The sequence below is a fragment of the Pleurodeles waltl genome, chromosome 6, assembly GCF_031143425.1.
Source record: "Pleurodeles waltl isolate 20211129_DDA chromosome 6, aPleWal1.hap1.20221129, whole genome shotgun sequence".
In the NCBI taxonomy this organism is placed as follows: Eukaryota; Metazoa; Chordata; class Amphibia; order Caudata; family Salamandridae; genus Pleurodeles; species Pleurodeles waltl.
Genome location: NC_090445.1, coordinates 13,653,607 through 13,674,784, shown reverse-complemented (window position 1 = coordinate 13,674,784; position 21,178 = coordinate 13,653,607). Strand labels below are relative to the sequence as shown.

Here is a 21,178-nt window from a genome sequence, read left to right as displayed (position 1 = left end):
ACCTTTCATCTCCAGGGGAATATACGGAGGAGGCTGCTTCCTTTCATGCTGTGGTGAGGAAGGCAGCGAGCTTTTTGGACCTGCCTTTGCCGGTGGCAGAGGCAAAGCAGAATTTGCTGACAGAAGTATTGCATCCGGCCTCTGCTGCAGCTGAGCCTCTCTTGCCATTTAATGAGGCTTTGCTGGATCCGGTGTTGGAGGTGTGGAAGAAGCCGGTGTCTTCCTCGGCCGTTCATAGGGCTGTGGCCAGGAGGTATCGAGCTGCACCATCTGACCCTGGCTTTCTCTCTAGACACCCTACGCCGGAGAGCTTGGTGGTGCAAGCCTCCTGTTCCTCAAAGTCAGCGCCTGGTTCCTACCCGACGGTGCCTGGAGACAGAGACTCCAAGAAACTGGATGCGCAGTCCAAGAAAATATTTTCGTCATGCAGTTTGGCGTTGAAGGCCACCAACGCAACGTGCATTCTGGGGAGGTACATCCATGCGCTGATGGATGATATTTCGTCTTCATTTACGGAGCTTCCCCAGGGTCTCTTGGATGTGGTCTCGGACGCCCAGGCTGCCGCGACCCAGATTATCCAGTCTGGGCTGGACACGACCGACTCAGTGGCCAGGGCGATGGGCACGGCTGTGGTGGCAAGAAGACAGGCCTGGCTCCGAAGCTCAGGGTTCTCTGCGGATGTGCAGTCGACCCTGCTGGACCTCCCGTTTGATGGGGACAGACTGTTTGGAGCCAAGGCAGATTCAGCCTTGGAACGATTTAAGGAGAGCAGAGCCACAGCCAAATCGTTAGGACTGCAAGCTCCTTCTTCCTCTGCCTCTTCTAGAATTTTCAGGAGGTTTCGGGGATTTGGGCGTGGCTCTTATTCCTCTTCCTTTCGGGGGAGGTTCCAGCAACCCGCCTCTTCCCTCCCCTATAGGTCATTTAGAGGGAGGGGGAGGGGTGGGGTCCGTACCAGAGGAGCCTCTCAACAGCACTCTGCCTCTTCCTCGTCCTCTGGAGGGGTGCAGCAGGGGAAGCAGCCTTAGGCTTCCACCGTTTCCCACTCACTCCTCTCCTGTAGGGGGAAGATTACAGCATTTTCTCCACAAGTGGAAGTCTATCACAACGGACACTTGGGTTCTCGGCATTGTGGGAAAAGGCTACGCCCTTCCCTTTCGGGAGTTCCCGCCCCTCATCCCGCCCCGCCCCGCCCATCTTATTGTTCAGAAGAACACCTCCTGTTGCTAGAACAGGAGGTTCAAGTCCTCCTTTCAAAGGGCGCGGTAGAGTTGGTCCCAGAGCAGGAAAAGGGTCGAGGTTGTTACTCAAGATACTTCCTGATTCCCAAAAAGGATGGTCAGTTGAGACCAATCCTGGATCTGAGGATCTTGAATTGGTTCCTCAAACAGGAAAAGTTCAAGATGCTGACCCTAGCACAGGTGCTTTTGGCGTTGAACAAGGAGGATTGGATGGTGTCTGTCGACTTGCAGGATGCTTACTTTCATATCCCGATACTCAAGTCGCACAGGAAGTATCTCCGGTTTGTGGTAGGGTCGCAGCACTATCAGTTTGCGGTCCTCCCGTTTGGTCTTACTTCAGCACCTCGAGTCTTCACAAAGGTGATGTCCGTGGTTGCGGCGGAGCTCAGAAGGAAGGGGATAGCAGTATTCCCTTACTTGGACGACTGGTTGATCAAAGCCAAGTCCCCGGAGCTTGTGTCGCATCATCTGCAGTCAACAACCCAGTTGTTGTTCGACCTGGGCTTTTCGGTGAACGTGCCCAAATCTCACCTGGAGCCCTCTCAGCGCCTCCTGTTCATAGGGGCAGTACTGGATACAACATTGAGTCGAGCCTTTCCTCCGCCTCAGCGGATTCAAGATATTCAGGAATTGGTTCCAATGTTTCGAAATGGAGCGGTAGTTCCAGTCCTCAAGGTCCTTCGTCTGCTCGGTCTGTTCGCCTCCTGCATTCTGTTGGTCACGCATGCTCGCTGGCACATGAGGGCTCTTCAGTGGTGCCTCCGAAGGCAGTGGTCTCAACACAAGGGAGATTTAGAAGGTACTGTCAAGATCTCCAGAGATGCTGCTGTGGAATTGAAGTGGTGGATTGCGGGCAACAATCTTTCACAGGGAAAGCCGTTCGCGCAGTCGCCACCAGTGGCCACGGTAATAACGGATGCCTCCACCCTAGGATGGGGAGCTCATCTGGGGGATCTGGAGATCAAAGGGCTTTGGTCTCCAGAGGAACAGGTGTTTCATATCAATCTGTTGGAGTTACGGGCTGTACGTTTGGCTCTCAAGGCCTTCCTCCCATCCCTTCGTGGTCAGTCGGTACAGGTCCTGACGGACAATACTACCACGATGTGGTACATAAACAAACAGGGAGGAGTAGGGTCGTACCTTCTCTGCAGAGAAGCTCTTCGGCTATGGTCCTGGGCAAAGGACCATCAGATTTGCTTGGTGGCAAATCATCTGGCCGGGGTCTTGAATGTACGTGCGGACAGTCTCAGTCGCCAATTCTCGGCAGACCACGAGTGGCGTCTCCATCCAGATCAAGTCTGTTTAATCTTCCAGATGTGGGGGTTTCCTCGGATAGATCTGTTTGCCACTCGGGAGAACGCGCATTGCCCGTTATTCTGCAGCCTCCAGTATCCGATGCAGGGAGCGTTGGGGGACGCGTTTCAGATAACCTGGTGCGACCAGTTGCTTTACGCGTTTCCCCCCATACCCTTGATTCCTCGAGTGTTGAGGAAAATTCGCCAAGACCGGGCCCAAGTCATCTTAATAGCTCCGGATTGGCCAAGGAGGGTATGGTACTCCGACCTTCTCCAACTCTCACTGTGCCCTCCGCTCCGTCTCCCTCTCAGGGCAGACCTCCTCTCACAGTCGCAGGGGCAGGTTTTACACCCCAACCTCCAGAGTCTGCACCTACATGCTTGGAGATTGAACGGGGCAACCTGAGTTCCTTCTCTCTCCCGCCTGATGTAGTGGATGTTATCTTAGCGGCCAGGCGACACTCCACTAAATCTATCTACGCTAATAGGTGGTCTAAATTTGTTATGTGGTGTGGAGAGAGACAGATTGATCCCTTACATGCTCATCTGTCACATGTTTTGTCTTTTGCACTGTCTCTAGCGCAGAAAGGTTGTGCAGTAGCTACCATTAAGGGTTATTTGTCGGCCTTGTCAGCCTTCATTTGTCTTCCAGACCAACCATCGTTATTTAAATCCCCTATTGTTCTCAGATTCTTGAAAGGTCTTCTGAATCAATATCCTCCAAAACCATTCGTTATGCCTCAATGGGATTTGTCCTTGGTCCTGACTTTCCTTATGGGGTCCCCTTTTGAGCCTATGCATTCTTGCCCCTTAAGGTATTTGGTTATTAAAACAGTATTCCTGGTAGCTATAACATCTGCAAGGAGAGTGAGTGAGTTGCAGGCCTTATCGGTTAAACCCCCTTATATAACGTTTTATGGGGATAAGGTGGTGTTGAGGACCAAGGCTGCTTTCCTTCCGAAGGTTGTTTCACCCTTCCATTTGGCTCAGACAATGACTTTGTCCACGTTTTATCCTCCGCCTCATCCTTCAAAGGAGGAAGAAAGACTACATCGCCTGGACCCAAAAAGGGCGTTGAGCTTCTATATCGACAGAATGAAGGATATCAGGCTGGAGGATCAGCTGTTTGTCGGATACGTGGGCAAGAGGAGAGGAAAGGCAGTCCACAAGAGAACACTCTCCAGGTGGGTTGTTCTTTGCATTAAAATCTGTTACTCTTTGGCAAAGAAGGATCCGCCTGAGGGCATTAGAGCTCACTCCACCAGAGCTAAGTCGGCCTCTTCGGCCTTGGCCAGGGGTGTTCCTGTGGTCGACATCTGCAAGGCCGCAACTTGGTCGTCCCTTCACACTTTTGTGAAACATTACTGTTTGGACTCTGAGGTCAGAAGGGACGGTCATTTTGCACGGTCAGTGCTGCAGGATTTCTTGGTTTGACCATTTAGGCACCCACCGCCGGGCGTGGTACTGCTTTGGGACTCTATTCATCAGGTGAGGAATCCACAGGTAGTTGTATCCATCAGAAGAACGAGTTACTTACCTTCGGTAACGACTTTTCTGGTGGATACATTAGCTACCTGTGGATTCCTCACGGTCCCACCCGCCTCCCCGTTGCCTTTTTGGTCTCTCCAAGCAATCCTTGAGTGTGCTCCTTTTGGTCTTCAAAGTTGCAATACATTTTGCATGTATGATATTTGTATATATGTGTATATTTATATATAAATCTATATATATATTGGGTATATACATGATTCGTATGTATAAATATATTTATTTGTTAAAAAAAAAAAAAAAAAAGAAGGTTATATTAAATCTACAGCTATTTTATTGCAATGTTGTGTGATTTACAATATTAAGAGATGTTGCTTTGCTCTTTCATTGCATTGGGTTATTATTATTCTCATGCACGTAAAAAATGTTGGTACTGTCATAGGCACGTCGGCGAGGACCTCTTATTGCCTGTATGACGTCAGACGGCGTCGCGTGGGCTAGAGTGACGTCCTCGTCGACGTGCAGAGACTAGTAAGAAGATTTCCGTCGAATGCTGGCGCCATGGGAGTATTCGTCGAATGCTGGCGCCATGGGAGTATTCATCAGGTGAGGAATCCACAGGTAGCTAATGTATCCACCAGAAAAGTCGTTACCGAAGGTAAGTAACTCGTTCTTATGGACCTCTCCCAGATGCCCAGTCATGAGAAAGCTTTTATTGACTTATAAAATAATCTTCAAAGCCACACAGATAAATCCAGCTATAAAATAAAATCAGTAGCACTCAGCCTGGAATACACAAATACATGAACTGTCCTTAACCCTCTCAGGAAGTGCCTCAAGGATCAGATGACCAGTGTCTAAGTAACCAATTTCCTCTGAGTTATGGTGCAGTGTGAGGATGCTGGAGAATGCAGTGAACCTTGCCATGACCATGCTCCAACTAATCTGGGGATAACTAGGCCTGGAGGTTTTCCTGTCCTTTTATTAGACCAGTTTCAGAAGCATGGGCTGTGCATGCTTTTGGTTGTAGTCATCTGTCTCTCACGTGTGTTACTTTGTCACCAAGTTGTGTTGACCACCAAGCCCTCTGTATTGACCTCCCCGCTACCTTTCATCTCTCCATTGTTGGCTCACTGATCAGTAAGTTCCAAGTCCTGAAACATTGGCCTTTTTCCTTCTTTTACTAGATTTCCTGCCACGTTGGTGGTGAATTCAGAGTCCGTGTCCTCTCCTCTCAGCACATCCCCAGGCACAAGCAGCGTACCTGTGGCCTCGGGACCAGTTGTCGAGGGAAGCCTGTCCCCCAGTGACGTGAGGCCTCCTGCCAGCGGCACCCGCAAAGCTCGCGTCCTGTATGACTACGAGGCTGCCGACTCCAGTGAGCTGTCGCTGAAGTCTGACGAGGTTGGTATTTGAGACACTAGGGCACTGACATACCTCGCTTCATCCTTGTAGGATGTACTTTCAAGTCTCTGGCTTACGCTAGCAGCACACGCTATCATCATTTGATGTCCCATATATGGTGTATGGCATGGATACTCGCCAACATTTTGCCAAGGGACCATAAGCTGTGTCTGTGGTGGGTCTGAGGGCTGGATTGGTGACAGCAGTGTGGCGGTTCGGGTGTGTGGGCTGTGTAAGGGACGCAGAGCATGCACATCTAGTGGCTGAACTGTACAATGTTCAACCAGAAAACCTGGGACCAATCCCGAGTTCTCAACTTGAGCAAACTGTGTGATCCTAGGCAATTGTTTTATTTCACTTTACCCCTTTTTCTTCATTATCACGTATAGGACAACCATGAAATGCTTGGCTTCAGAATGTGCACTGTACAAACCTTCTTTTGTGCTTGATTTAATAAACTATGATGGTGTCCATGTATAACAACAACCCAGGCCCCTAAAATGGGTCAAATATTATCTTATTTGCCTCTTAGTTCACCATTGGCATTGTTGCAAAGGTGGGAGGGTGGGGGGCATGAATGTTTCTAAATTCACATTTGAAACTAATCACTTAAAAAAAAAATTAACTGATCTGGTGTGATCCACTACTAGGGTTCTGCATGTTAATGAAATACATTTTTCGAGTTTTTAAAGAGATTTGTTTCATATTTTTACACGGTTGTTGCAAGATGGACCTTAAGTTCAGCTGAGCAGGACACCGTAGGTAATTGCTTTCTTTAACGTTGATCAACTCGTAAATGAATGCTTGCCCGGGCCGCATGCAAAGGTGAGGGGGGGCCGCATGCGGCCCCCGGCAGTGCTTGGAGTATCACACGTGTATGGCGTAAGGCATGGCTTTGGACACAGTGCTCTGAGATCAACATAACTAGGAGACGTTTTCGTCTCTTTTTCGTGCTCTCACTTGCTACCGGCGTCTATTTGGCTTCTTCATCATGGTATGTTTATAAATAGGCATCAGAATATTTCCACATCTGTGAGGGGGCCCAGACAACTTTTTTTTTTCAAACCGAAACAGTTTTAAAGGAAACTGATTCCTTTCTAAAGGCAACATTTTCTTGCTTTTTAATAACTCCAGTTAGAGTTGGAACAGCTTAACTGGGTAACTGGGCCGGAGAGCGCGTCTAGCTCCTCCATTTAAAATGGAAACAGTCCAGGAAAGGGAGTAGGCCGGCAGCAGTGTCCTTACGCCTTGACACTGTCCCTCTAAGGCCGCAGCTCCTTCAGAGTCCGAGGGCTGCCCAACGCCAGGTATTGTGCTCTGCGTGGCGAGGATCCCTGCACACAGGGCGCAGTCCACCGTAACCTTTCCCCTTCTCCACACGGGGTTTGGAAGCAGGAGTTTGCTCCTCTCAGCGACGTTTGAAAGAAAGATGACCGATCCTGCTGTTTTTTCACTCTCCTTGGCAGGTCTTCGATAAATATCTTTTCAGTAATTTTAAAATGCCAGGCAGGTATGAGTAATAGTGGTGGTGTTTGGTTCTTGGCATCAGCACTGTTGAGGAGCGTAATCTATGTCAGGAGCTGCTCCGCCGGAGACTGCAGTGAAACATCGTGTTTGTCGATTAAGCCGAGGCATCTCAAAAAGCACATTTCAGCGCACTCGGCGAGAAACAGTGACTGGAGCCACAACCCACCAAAAAGGCCTGAATGGGCCAGGCCACCCCTCAGAACTGATATGATGCTTCCAGGGTTCTTTCAGATCCATTCCCACCATCACTGTCCTTTGATGTGCACACCCTCTGGCAACGTACTCCAGTTCTGCCTTGAATTATCCTTTGTCAAGCGATACCCAGTTCCAAGGATCTGCATCTAACCAGGTCTCATTGCAGCAGGAGCTTACAAAACCTTAAAACTCGTGCCCCAGAACGTTTTGCTACAGAGGAGGGTGTAGAACATCTGAGGGGCCACCAAACCAGAAGAATGTTTTGCTCCACAATATGAAGCAAAACTATTTTTGATGTCTCGATTTTATAAGAGACAACATACCTCCTCAGGTATAGACCCAGGTACCAGTTCACAGTCAAGATAGAGTGTTGCATGTGTAACAGCAGATGATTGTGCGTGTAGCAAAGTTTTTAGAGTAGAAAAAAAGTGTAACGTTGTAGGTGTAGGTGTTACCGTAGTAAGTTTTGTTTATCTCAAATGTATTGACGAGGTTTGCTGTTTGGAGGCAAGGCAGTGGGTTTCTAGAATATTAAGCAGTTCATACGTTGTCTTCATGCATTCTGCCACTTTGTAACCCTTTGCACTACATTGTGCCTGCGCCAGGGATAATGTATGCACAGGGGGCGTTCCCCTGTTAGGGGCCAAAAAAATGGCGCAAAGAAATCTAAGAGATTTCTTTCCTTCATTTATTTTGGCATGTTTAGCCCCTGCTCAGAGCAGGCGTTAAAAGGAGGCATGCCATTGGTTTAATGGGCCTCAGTGGGCTTTGCAGGATTAGCGTCAAAAAACGCTAGTTGCTCCAACCTCCGCCATGGTGCGCCGTATCTTAGATACCGCACGCATGTGGTGGCATTAGGGGGGCGCTAAGGGACACAAGAAGAGTGGAGCTACGCTGGGTGCAGTGCCACCTTTCTTAAATCAGAGCCTTACTGTACTTACCGCTGGCGTTGCTATCTGCCCCCAGCTAACTACCACATTTATCTTAGTTGGGTTCACTGTTTCACATTCAACTTATTTAGTATTCGGTTTGGCCCTCTCATAGGGCTGTGTGTATTTTATTCCATTTCTGTTGGTTATTTTGTGTATAAATTGTGTGTAGTCATCTCCAAAGGCAGATATGCCAATGCTAGTCTAGTAATAGTGCTGAAATAAAAAAAACCTTTATTTTTGTAACACTTGTGTGGTTCTTTCTCGTGAGTGAGTTACTGACTGACTATTGTGGTATTGCAACTGCTTTACACTCCTCCTGGATAAGCTTCAGCTGGTCGCCTCAGCTACCCCTAGAGAGCTTCTGCTATCTGGACACCAATTCACTATCACTAAGGGTTGCCTGGACTCGGTATAGGGTGCCCCACCATAGGTGTACACCATGAACTGAGCCTGCCTCCTACAGGTTGTATTGAAATGCCACAGATAAGAAATCTGGGGTGTCTCCAAGGCCTCAAGGATGGGATTTCTAACCCTCTTATGCAGTGACTTCTTAGTTTAATTCACCAGCACTGAAGTCATTTGAACCGCAGGCCTAACACAAGCCCACTGTGCAGTGCTCCTCAGGTAGATTATGACATTCCTTGTGCTGCCTAAGAATGGTGCTGGGAAAACGTCTAAAGATGGGGAGTCTCCAGGAAGAGTATCCGTCAGAAATACTTTATCCCTTATGCCGTCAATATTTTCTATAGTACCTTCCATAGGCGGGATCCGGAGTACTCAAAACATATATTTACAGATGTACTTTTAAATGTACAATATTGTATTGGCTTTTCTTTAATTTAAAAAAATAGACAAATCAGATGTAGTTTTACCGAATGTAGGAAGTTGGCTCTGTATGTGCTATTTCAAAGTAAGGAATAGCATGCACAGAGTCCAAGGGTTCCCCTTAGAGGTAAAATAGTGGTAAAAATAGATAATACTAATGCTCTATTTTGTGGTAGTGTGGTCGAGCAGTAGGCTTATCCAAGGAGTAGTGTTAAGCATTTGTTGTACATACACATAGACAATAAATGAGGTACACACACTCAGAGACAAATCCAGCCAATAGGTTTTTATATAGAAAAATATCTTTTCTTAGTTTATTTTAAGAACCACAGGTTCAAATTCTACATGTAATATCTCATTCGAAAGGTATTGCAGGTAAGTACTTTAGGAACTTCAAATCATCAAAATTGCATGTATACTTTTCAAGTTGTTGACAAATAGCTGTTTTAAAAGTGGACACTTAGTGCAATTTTCACAGTTCCTAGGGGAGGTAAGTTTTGGTTAGTTTTACCAGGTAAGTAAGACACTTACAGGGTTCAGTTCTTGGTCCAAGGTAGCCCACCGTTGGGGGTTCAGAGCAACCCCAAAGTCACCACACCAGCAGCTCAGGGCCGGTCAGGTGCAGAGTTCAAAGTGGTGCCCAAAACACATAGGCTAGAATGGAGAGAAGGGGGTGCCCCGGTTCCGGTCTGCTTGCAGGTAAGTACCCGCGTCTTCGGAGGGCAGACCAGGGGGGTTTTGTAGGGCACCGGGGGGGACACAAGTCCACACAGAAATTTCACCCTCAGCAGCGCGGGGGCGGCCGGGTGCAGTGTAGGAACAGGCGTCGGGTTCGCAATGTTAGTCTATGAGAGATCTCGGGATCTCTTCAGCGCTGCAGGCAGGCAAGGGGGGGATTCCTCGGGGAAACCTCCACTTGGGTAAGGGAGAGGGACTCCTGGGGGCCACTTCTCCAGTGAAAGTCCGGTCCTTCAGGTCCTGGGGGCTGCGGGTGCAGGGTCTCTCCCAGGCGTCGGGACTTTAGGTTCAAAGAGTCGCGGTCAGGGGAAGCCTCGGGATTCCCTCTGCAGGCGGCGCTGTGGGGGCTCAGGGGGGACAGGTTTTGGTACTCACAGTATCAGAGTAGTCCTGGGGTCCCTCCTGAGGTGTTGGATCGCCACCAGCCGAGTCGGGGTCGCCGGGTGCAGTGTTGCAAGTCTCACGCTTCTTGCGGGGAGCTTGCAGGGTTCTTTAAAGCTGCTGGAAACAAAGTTGCAGCTTTTCTTGGAGCAGGTCCGCTGTCCTCTGGAGTTTCTTGTCTTTTCGAAGCAGGGGCAGTCCTCAGAGGATGTCGAGGTCGCTGGTCCCCTTGGAAGGCGTCGCTGGAGCAGGATCTTTGGAAGGCAGGAGACAGGCCGGTGAGTTTCTGGAGCCAAGGCAGTTGTCGTCTTCTGGTCTTCCGCTGCAGGGGTTTCAGCTAGGCAGTCCTTCTTCTTGTAGTTGCAGGAATCTAATTTTCTAGGGTTCAGGGTAGCCCTTAAATACTAAATTTAAGGGCGTGTTTAGGTCTGGGGGGTTAGTAGCCAATGGCTACTAGCCCTGAGGGTGGGTACACCCTCTTTGTGCCTCCTCCCAAGGGGAGGGGGTCACAATCCTAACCCTATTGGGGGAATCCTCCATCTGCAAGATGGAGGATTTCTAAAAGTTAGAGTCACTTCAGCTCAGGACACCTTAGGGGCTGTCCTGACTGGCCAGTGACTCCTCCTTGTTTTTCTCATTATTTTCTCCGGCCTTGCCGCCAAAAAGGGGGGCCTGGCCGGAGGGGGCGGGCAACTCCACTAGCTGGAGTGTCCTGCTGGGTTGGCACAAAGGAGGTGAGCCTTTGAGGCTCACCGCCAGGTGTGACAATTCCTGCCTGGGGGAGGTGTTAGCATCTCCACCCAGTGCAGGCTTTGTTACTGGCCTCAGAGTGACAAAGGCACTCTCCCCATGGGGCCAGCAACATGTCTCGGTTTGTGGCAGGCTGCTAAAACTAGTCAGCCTACACAGATAGTCGGTTAAGTTTCAGGGGGCACCTCTAAGGTGCCCTCTGGGGTGTATTTTACAATAAAATGTACACTGGCATCAGTGTGCATTTATTGTGCTGAGAAGTTTGATACCAAACTTCCCAGTTTTCAGTGTAGCCATTATGGTGCTGTGGAGTTCGTGTTTGACAGACTCCCAGACCATATACTCTTATGGCTACCCTGCACTTACAATGTCTAAGGTTTTGTTTAGACACTGTAGGGGTACCATGCTCATGCACTGGTACCCTCACCTATGGTATAGTGCACCCTGCCTTAGGGCTGTAAGGCCTGCTAGAGGGGTGTCTTACCTATACTGCATAGGCAGTGAGAGGCTGGCATGGCACCCTGAGGGGAGTGCCATGTCGACTTACTCATTTTGTTCTCACCAGCACACACAGGCTTGTAAGCAGTGTGTCTGTGCTGAGTGAGGGGTCTCTAGGGTGGCATAAGACATGCTGCAGCCCTTAGAGACCTTCCTTGGCATCAGGGCCCTTGGTACTAGAAGTACCAGTTAGAAGGGACTTATCTGAATGCCAGGGTGTGCCAATTGTGGATACAATGGTACATTTTAGGTGAAGGAACACTGGTGCTGGGGCCTGGTTAGCAGGGTCCCAGCACTCTTCTCAGTCAAGTCAGCATCAGTATCAGGCAAAAAGTGGGGGGTAACTGCAACAGGGAGCCATTTCTTTACACAAGCCCCCCCCAGCCCACAGGCCAGGAGACTCAGCCCAAGCTGGGAGAGTCTTCCTAGTCTGTCAGGCGAGGAAGAGTAGGAGAAATAGGCTGGTTAGTTGCAGGGCCTACTCTGCCTTACATCCTTCTGTTCAGGTCATTCCCTTTGGGGAACTGACCTACTTCCACAGTGATAGGACCTAGTCTGAATTGCCTCTTGTCTGCCTCTTCAATGTCTCCACCCATTCTTTCTATTTTGGTCTTAGAGGTATCCACCTCTGCTAACTTTATCTTGGCCAGGGTTACCCCTAGCTTACCCAGAGAGGTTACCCAGAGCTGGAGTAACCCCACCATGACCAATAGGGTCAGGGGGCCTAACTTGCTATTTGGCATGGGGTCAGACCACCATGCTAAGGATAGTGCAGCCATAAAGGCTAACACCCAGCAGAGGCCACTGACAGCTGTCAGTGCCCAGAACCACACCTTTAGCTCTTCACCTAAAAGGGAAGGGGCTAAGTTACAGGCTTCTTTGGGTTCAGGTTGCCTGTCTGCTGTATTGGAGTGGGGGGTTACCACATCTTGTAGTAAACACCCTTCTTCCACTCTTTCTTCTGTTAGCTGAGGAGCCACCCACTCAGGTTTAACAGTTGCCTGACTAGCCAGGACTTCTTGTGGGTCAGGTTGGACTTTATCAGGGCCATTTTTGGAGTTCTCCCCTACTGGAGCAGAATCTCCTTGGCTTGCTGTAACCTTGGCTAAAGGTTGTCCACCCTTCCTACTCTGTTTTCTTTTCTTCTTCTTCTGGGGCCTGCTTGCATTTACTGCAGAGGCAGGACTTCCAGAATCCTTGGGAGAGGACTGGCACTGTACCAGTTTCTCTCTTGGGCTCTGACTAACCTCTGGGTAGTCATTTCCAAGGAGACAATCGAGGGGGAGGTCTGTACTGACTACTACCCTTCTCCAGCTAAGAGTGCCACCCACTTCTATGGGCACTAAAGCCACAGGCCTCTTAGTGACCCTATCTAGGTTAACTCTTACCCTGGCAGTCTCACCTGGGATGTACTGGTTTGAGAGCACCAGCCTGTCATGCACAATAGTGTGACTGGCACAAGTGTCTCTCAGGGCAGTGGTTGGGATTCCATTCACCAGTAGGTGGTGGAAGTGTCTACTTCCCTCTGGAATCTCCAACTCACCTGTTGGGCCCTGTTTCCAGTTGAAGGCTAGGAAGACCTCCTCATCTGAGGAGTCATCTCCCATGGCTACACTGGTTACCCCTGGAATCTTGTTCTGGGGTTTGTTTTTGGGACAAGAAGTGTCCTTGGTGTGGTGCCCAGACTGTTTACAGTTGTGGCACCATGCCTTAGTGGCATCCCAGTTCTTACCCTGGTACCCACCTTTGTTTTGGGTTGTGTCTTGGGGCCCACCCACCTGTTCTGGTTTTTGGGGGCCTACAGAGGACTCTTTTTCTTTGTTTCTAGTGTCACCCACTTTCTCCTGGGGAGTTTTTGTAACCCCTTTCTTTTGGTCACCCCCAGTGGAAGTTTTGGTTACCCTAGTCTTGACCCAGTGGTCTGCCTTCTTTCCCAATTCTTGGGGAGAAATTGGACCTAGGTCTACCAGATACTGATGCAACTTTTCATTGAAGCAGTTACTTAAAATGTGTTCTTTCATAAACAAATTATAAAGCCCAACATAGTCACACACTTCATTTCCAGTTAACCAACCATCTAGTGTTTTTACTGAGTAGTCTACAAAATCAACCCAGGTCTGGCTCGAGGATTTTTGAGCCCCCCTGAATCTAATTCTATACTCCTCAGTGGAGAATCCAAAGCCCTCAATCAGGGTACCCTTCATGAGGTCATAAGATTCTGCATCTTTTCCAGAGAGTGTGAGGAGTCTATCCCTACACTTTCCAGTGAACATTTCCCAAAGGAGAGCACCCCAGTGAGATCTGTTTACTTTTCTGGTTACACAAGCCCTCTCAAAAGCTGTGAACCATTTGGTGATGTCATCACCATCTTCATATTTTGTTACAATCCCTTTGGGGATTTTTAGGATGTCAGGAGAACCTCTGACCCTATTTAAGTTGCTGCCACCATCGATGGGACCTAGGCCCATCTCTTTTCTTTCCCTTTCTATGGCTAGGATCTGTCTTTCCAAAGCCAATCTTTTGGCCATCCTGGCTAACTGGATGTCCTCTTCACTGGGGTTATCCTCAGTGATTTCAGAGGTGTTGGTCTCTCCTGTGAGGGAACCAGCATCTCTGACTATTATTTTTGGAGTCAGGGTTTGAGGGACCCTGTTCTCCCTAGATAGGACTGGTAGGGGGGAATTGTCCTCCAAGTCACTATCCTCTTCCTCTGAGTTGCCACCCTCAGAGGGGTTGGCCTTTTCAAACTCTGCCAAAAGCTCCTGGAGCTGTATTTTGGTAGGTTTGGGGCCCATTGTTATTTTCTTTATTTTACAGAGTGACCTTAGCTCCCTCATCTTAAGATGGAGGTAAGGTGTGGTGTCGAGTTCCACCACAGTCACATCTGTGCTAGACATTTTGCTTCTAAAAGTTGGAATACTTTTTAAGAATCTACAACTGGTTCTAGAGTCTAATTCAAACTTTTACAAACTTTTAAACTCTAAAAGAAATGCTAAACAGGATCTAACACAAGGCCCTAGCAGGTCTTTTAAGAATTTAGAAAACTTTTCAAATTGCAAAAATCAATTTCTAATGACAATTTTGGAATTTGTCGTGTGATCAGGTATTGGCTGAGTAGTCCAGCAAATGCAAAGTCTTGTACCCCACCGCTGATCCACCAATGTAGGAAGTTGGCTCTGTATGTGCTATTTCAAAGTAAGGAATAGCATGCACAGAGTCCAAGGGTTCCCCTTAGAGGTAAAATAGTGGTAAAAATAGATAATACTAATGCTCTATTTTGTGGTAGTGTGGTCGAGCAGTAGGCTTATCCAAGGAGTAGTGTTAAGCATTTGTTGTACATACACATAGACAATAAATGAGGTACACACACTCAGAGACAAATCCAGCCAATAGGTTTTTATATAGAAAAATATCTTTTCTTAGTTTATTTTAAGAACCACAGGTTCAAATTCTACATGTAATATCTCATTCGAAAGGTATTGCAGGTAAGTACTTTAGGAACTTCAAATCATCAAAATTGCATGTATACTTTTCAAGTTGTTGACAAATAGCTGTTTTAAAAGTGGACACTTAGTGCAATTTTCACAGTTCCTAGGGGAGGTAAGTTTTGGTTAGTTTTACCAGGTAAGTAAGACACTTACAGGGTTCAGTTCTTGGTCCAAGGTAGCCCACCGTTGGGGGTTCAGAGCAACCCCAAAGTCACCACACCAGCAGCTCAGGGCCGGTCAGGTGCAGAGTTCAAAGTGGTGCCCAAAACACATAGGCTAGAATGGAGAGAAGGGGGTGCCCCGGTTCCGGTCTGCTTGCAGGTAAGTACCCGCGTCTTCGGAGGGCAGACCAGGGGGGTTTTGTAGGGCACCGGGGGGGACACAAGTCCACACAGAAATTTCACCCTCAGCAGCGCGGGGGCGGCCGGGTGCAGTGTAGGAACAGGCGTCTGGTTCGCAATGTTAGTCTATGAGAGATCTCGGGATCTCTTCAGCGCTGCAGGCAGGCAAGGGGGGGATTCCTCGGGGAAACCTCCACTTGGGTAAGGGAGAGGGACTCCTGGGGGCCACTTCTCCAGTGAAAGTCCGGTCCTTCAGGTCCTGGGGGCTGCGGGTGCAGGGTCTCTCCCAGGCGTCGGGACTTTAGGTTCAAAGAGTCGCGGTCAGGGGAAGCCTCGGGATTCCCTCTGCAGGCGGCGCTGTGGGGGCTCAGGGGGGACAGGTTTTGGTACTCACAGTATCAGAGTAGTCCTGGGGTCCCTCCTGAGGTGTTGGATCGCCACCAGCCGAGTCGGGGTCGCCGGGTGCAGTGTTGCAAGTCTCACGCTTCTTGCGGGGAGCTTGCAGGGTTCTTTAAAGCTGCTGGAAACAAAGTTGCAGCTTTTCTTGGAGCAGGTCCGCTGTCCTCGGGAGTTTCTTGTCTTTTCGAAGCAGGGGCAGTCCTCAGAGGATGTCGAGGTCGCTGGTCCCCTTGGAAGGCGTCGCTGGAGCAGGATCTTTGGAAGGCAGGAGACAGGCCGGTGAGTTTCTGGAGCCAAGGCAGTTGTCGTCTTCTGGTCTTCCGCTGCAGGGGTTTCAGCTAGGCAGTCCTTCTTGTAGTTGCAGGAATCTAATTTTCTAGGGTTCAGGGTAGCCCTTAAATACTAAATTTAAGGGCGTGTTTAGGTCTGGGGGGTTAGTAGCCAATGGCTACTAGCCCTGAGGGTGGGTACACCCTCTTTGTGCCTCCTCCCAAGGGGAGGGGGTCACAATCCTAACCCTATTGGGGGAATCCTCCATCTGCAAGATGGAGGATTTCTAAAAGTTAGAGTCACTTCAGCTCAGGACACCTTAGGGGCTGTCCTGACTGGCCAGTGACTCCTCCTTGTTTTTCTCATTATTTTCTCCGGCCTTGCCGCCAAAAAGGGGGGCCTGGCCGGAGGGGGCGGGCAACTCCACTAGCTGGAGTGTCCTGCTGGGTTGGCACAAAGGAGGTGAGTCTTTGAGGCTCACCGCCAGGTGTGACAATTCCTGCCTGGGGGAGGTGTTAGCATCTCCACCCAGTGCAGGCTTTGTTACTGGCCTCAGAGTGACAAAGGCACTCTCCCCATGGGGCCAGCAACATGTCTCGGTTTGTGGCAGGCTGCTAAAACTAGTCAGCCTACACAGATAGTCGGTTAAGTTTCAGGGGGCACCTCTAAGGTGCCCTCTGGGGTGTATTTTACAATAAAATGTACACTGGCATCAGTGTGCATTTATTGTGCTGAGAAGTTTGATACCAAACTTCCCAGTTTTCAGTGTAGCCATTATGGTGCTGTGGAGTTCGTGTTTGACAGACTCCCAGACCATATACTCTTATGGCTACCCTGCACTTACAATGTCTAAGGTTTTGTTTAGACACTGTAGGGGTACCATGCTCATGCACTGGTACCCTCACCTATGGTATAGTGCACCCTGCCTTAGGGCTGTAAGGCCTGCTAGAGGGGTGTCTTACCTATACTGCATAGGCAGTGAGAGGCTGGCATGGCACCCTGAGGGGAGTGCCATGTCGACTTACTCATTTTGTTCTCACCAGCACACACAGGCTTGTAAGCAGTGTGTCTGTGCTGAGTGAGGGGTCTCTAGGGTGGCATAAGACATGCTGCAGCCCTTAGAGACCTTCCTTGGCATCAGGGCCCTTGGTACTAGAAGTACCAGTTAGAAGGGACTTATCTGAATGCCAGGGTGTGCCAATTGTGGATACAATGGTACATTTTAGGTGAAGGAACACTGGTGCTGGGGCCTGGTTAGCAGGGTCCCAGCACTCTTCTCAGTCAAGTCAGCATCAGTATCAGGCAAAAAGTGGGGGGTAACTGCAACAGGGAGCCATTTCTTTACACCGAACAAATTGATAGCATTTCTAAAGCATGCAAGTACCCCTGATAAAGTGGTATTCTGCAGCTAAGGCAAATTAATTAGACTGCAAAAGCACATTCCAGCTGTTGAAATAGCCATGTCTTGGGGGACTTTCTGAATTAAAAACGAATAATTGGAAATCAGTCTCAAGCGGCGCGTAGCGTGGCAGTGTGATAGATCGCCGTGTCCTGCGGTAGAACCTGCGTTCAGGGACTTGCACAAGTCTCACTCCAGCTGAGCAGGACCACCGCTTGCCATAGCTTTAAAGGCCAAGCAGATAACTGAAAGCACATCTGACTAATTGGCAGCCAGTGGACGGTAAGGAGTGAAGATTTGAAAAAAGTCCTACAGGAAAGATTCAGAATGACACCGACATTAGCTTTCTGAACAATCTGCAGCCTATCCAGAAGAAATTACGCCAGTCTTACATATAGGGCATTAGCGTAGTCTAGAGATCGGTGCCAAAAAGGGATTTTCCTAGCAGAGATGGGCGGGTGAGGAAGACATTTCCTGATGCCTTGCAACATCTTGAAGATTTTAGAGGCCTCCAAGATGATTTGGGTGTCAAAAAGCAGATCAGAGTCAAAGTATCCCCCTATTTTTTGCCAAAAGGATAGGGTGGAATAAATGCCCAAATTATTCTGACTACTCTGTGGGGCACTGCTTAGCTATCTGCGCCCAAAAATAAAATGTTGTTTCTTTGTTCTGAGTTTTAGCACTAAATTTGAGGAAACAAGAATTCATCCATTCCAGGATGGCCAGCATGCATGCAAAGAAACTGTTCTGTGTTTCCTCCAGTTTATCAGTGATGGAAAACTATAATCTGGGTGCCATCTTCATACGTCATGCAAGAGAAACAGTAGCATCTAATCGGGAGTCCTTTGTGCTGTGCCTCAGGGAACGTCGATGTGAGGCTCAGCGAGGATCCCTGAGGCCCAGCACAAGGAGGACTGAACTTCTCCAAGACAAAAGGGGGTAGAATAAGCAAGTTGGATGTGCTGGTGGGAAAAGATGAGATTGAAGCCAGGGCCTTGTCCGAGATTCCGATCTTTTTAACCCTCTGCAGGAGCCTCAGGTGGGCAGTTGTGTCAGAGGTTGCGGAGAGGTACAATAGGATCAAGGCAGTCGACCCACCCTGGTCTTAGATGTCTCATTTATCCTCAGCAAGGGCCAAAGGGCAGTCTTGGAGCACTGAAATGATCTAAACCCAGACTGATCCTAGCCAAGTCAATTATTAATTTCCAGATACAAGGTTAATCAATGGTTTACCTGACCCTCCGTTGTCTTAAAGACATACGTAATCAGAGAGAGAGGCGTATACTTTGTGAGAATACCTGCATCTAAACATGACCTTCAGGCAAGGGCATTATACACACGTTTTAAGTTAGATAGGAGACGCACATTGGCTTGTGATCTATTGCATAGTTGCACTACATAAGTGCTACAAGATCATGATGTGAGGCAGTGGACTGTCCTTATGCTGGCCGTAGCCCCAGGAAGATCCAGGAGAGGGGTACGAGTGTAACCAAAATCAAAGGAAAACCATGTGTCAGAACTTTGTCTATAAAAAAGATGCCTAAAATATCACACAGGTCTTGGGTTTAAATAGTGTTATAAACAATATATGGAGAGAGAAAGCTCTTGAGAATGAAGAATATCTCTCTGGATGGTTCTTGCCATTTTCAACCTTACTTGCAAAAAAAAAAAAAAAACAGGTGCAAGCAGATCAAAGCGAGTGATGTCTTTTTTTTTTAGTGGCAGTGTGATAGACCTCTGTTGGTTCTACATTGTGGTCCTTTTCTATTCTTGTTCAAGGTTTTTACTATACACTTTGGATGTTCTGAGCTCCTCAGAGTACCAGGGTGTACAGATGGTTTAGCCCTGTGGATTTTACAGTCTGATTGGGAGCTGTTGTGTCCTCATGTAGTGTGGTGTAATTCTTGCTCGACTATAATTTTGGAAAGGAACATTGACGAGAAAATAAAAGCAGTTCGCCAGCTAGGCAGAAGCTCTATAGAACTGAAATTAAATTGAGATATTATGTTGTGGCGTGCTTTGGGATGCTGCACAAAGCCATAACTAGTCTATAAAGAACTAGGATTCCAAGTAACTTACTTTTCTTCAACAACAAAAAAACTAACTTGGTTTTGTCAAAAAGACAAATATTTGAACGTTGAGCTCTGATGTCTTTCTTTTGCCTCCTCTTCTTGCAGCTGATCACTGTGTACAGTCTCCCCGGCATGGATCCAGATTGGCTGGTAGGGGAAAGAGGGAACCAGAAAGGAAAGGTCCCCGTTACCTACTTAGAACTGCTCAGTTAAACAAAGGCTGGAAGACGAGCACCATCTCTCAGCCCTTCTAAGCTGATCCCTTCCTCTACAGCCACAGATGGACCCCCCCTCACGGTGGCAGGCTGACAAGCACCTTCTCAGCACCACCTCCACCAAGCTGACATCCTCTTCTCCACTCACAGATGGACCTCTACATCCGACCTGCCCCAAGATGCAACTAAGAACATTAACCTCCACTATCATGCTGACTACCACGCTGGGAGATGCAGTTACTCAGCCTGACCTTGCATCCACTCCAGGCTGAGGCCCCACAGGGGTTCCTACAGGCCGCATTTGATACTCCGGTGATGTGAGGCCTCATTTCTTCTCCTTCCTAGTACAGGGACTGCTTGCACACGTTCTTGTATAGAAGACACAGTAACTTCAGTTTTGTTTTTGTTGTAACTATTTAAGTACATAGATTTCCTGATATTAATTTATAAAACTCAGATAAAGGTCTTGCGGTGTTGGGCGATTGTACATTGCCGCTGGTTTTATTGGCTACCCTAGATTCTGGGTTCTCCATAATACATCCTTCAAACCATTTATAAGCACTGAATATCTTTCTCCACTCTTTGGGAGAGACCAAAAACGCATATTTCAAAGAGAAACTGCTCTTGCTAAAATAAATGATTTTTTTCATCGCCTATCTAAATTCATAATTTCCTGTCTTTATTTCTTAAACTACAGTTCCACTTACAGAGAATGTCAATGCATTTAAAAAGCTAAACTCTTCTCTTCCTAAAAGGAAAGAAAATGCAGGAAAGAGAGAAATCGTTAAAAGCCTCATTAAAAAAGAATTTTACTGTAGGGTAGCAGACTGCTGCAGCATCGTAGAACTCAGTGTGCAGTCAGTTCAGGTTTTCCCCTTGTGGAGCTAGGATCTCAACGCCTTGGCGTCTGTATGTCATCGGTTTTTCTTTATCTAACAAGTTACTTACCTTCAATAATGCCTTATCTGGTAGAGACTATATCTAGCTGCAGATTCCTTACCTTAGAATTTCTATAGGTGTCAGTCCTGATCCAGAAGATTTTTCGTGAGCAGTACCCCTGTGCGCCACTAGGTGGCATTGATCAGCTTCACATGCATCCTGCGCCAGAAATGACATCTGCAGCACCAGTATAGCAGCCACTTTGGTCCACGGACGTCAGTTTCTTTTCATGACTTTCCACGCCTAAAATGTGGAGCCATGAAGAGCACTGTCCACTGGTGTGGTAAACTAGGGCCCTAAAAGAGAACAGCAATGTCCCTAGAAATCTGTTTGCAGGCTTGGTAAGGAATCTGCATCTAGATATAGTCTCTACCAGATAAGGCATTACCAGAGGTAAGTAACTTGTTCATTTGATCAAGACTTCTAGCTTCAAATTTCTTACCTTAGAATAGATACCCAAGCAGTACCATCCCCGGAGGTGAGTCTGTGGGTCAACAGCTGGTCAATCAATCAATCATAAATTTGTAAAGCGCACTACTCACCGGTGAGGGTCTCAAGGCACAGGAAGGGGGGGGGGGAGATGGTGCTGCTACTGCTCGAACAGCCAGGTCTTGAAAAGTGTCCTGAAGGTAAGGAGGTCTTTGGTCTGGCGCAGGTGGGTGGGAAGAGTGTTCCATGTTTTGGCGGCGAGGTGCAAGAATGATCTACCGCCGGTTGTAGTTCTGCAGACACGTGGGACGGTTGCGAGGGCGAGGTCGGCGGAGATGCCGGGTCAGGGTGT

At 48.3% G+C, this 21,178-nt stretch overlaps 1 protein-coding gene across 6 annotated transcripts in view; it reads left to right on the top strand.

Annotated features, from left to right (window-relative positions):
• SH3GLB2 (SH3 domain containing GRB2 like, endophilin B2) overlaps nt 1-20,120 on the top strand; it is a 169,356-nt gene extending 149,236 nt beyond the window's left edge. For all 6 annotated transcript variants that reach the window (XM_069237038.1, XM_069237039.1, XM_069237037.1 and 3 more), the window contains 2 exons: nt 5,212-5,428; nt 19,349-20,120. In XM_069237038.1, the coding sequence (XP_069093139.1) occupies nt 5,212-5,428; nt 19,349-19,456 (325 nt within the window). In that variant the 3' untranslated portion in view covers nt 19,457-20,120. The remainder of the gene's footprint in view (nt 1-5,211; nt 5,429-19,348) is intronic.
• The last annotated feature ends 1,058 nt before the right edge of the window (nt 20,121-21,178 follow it).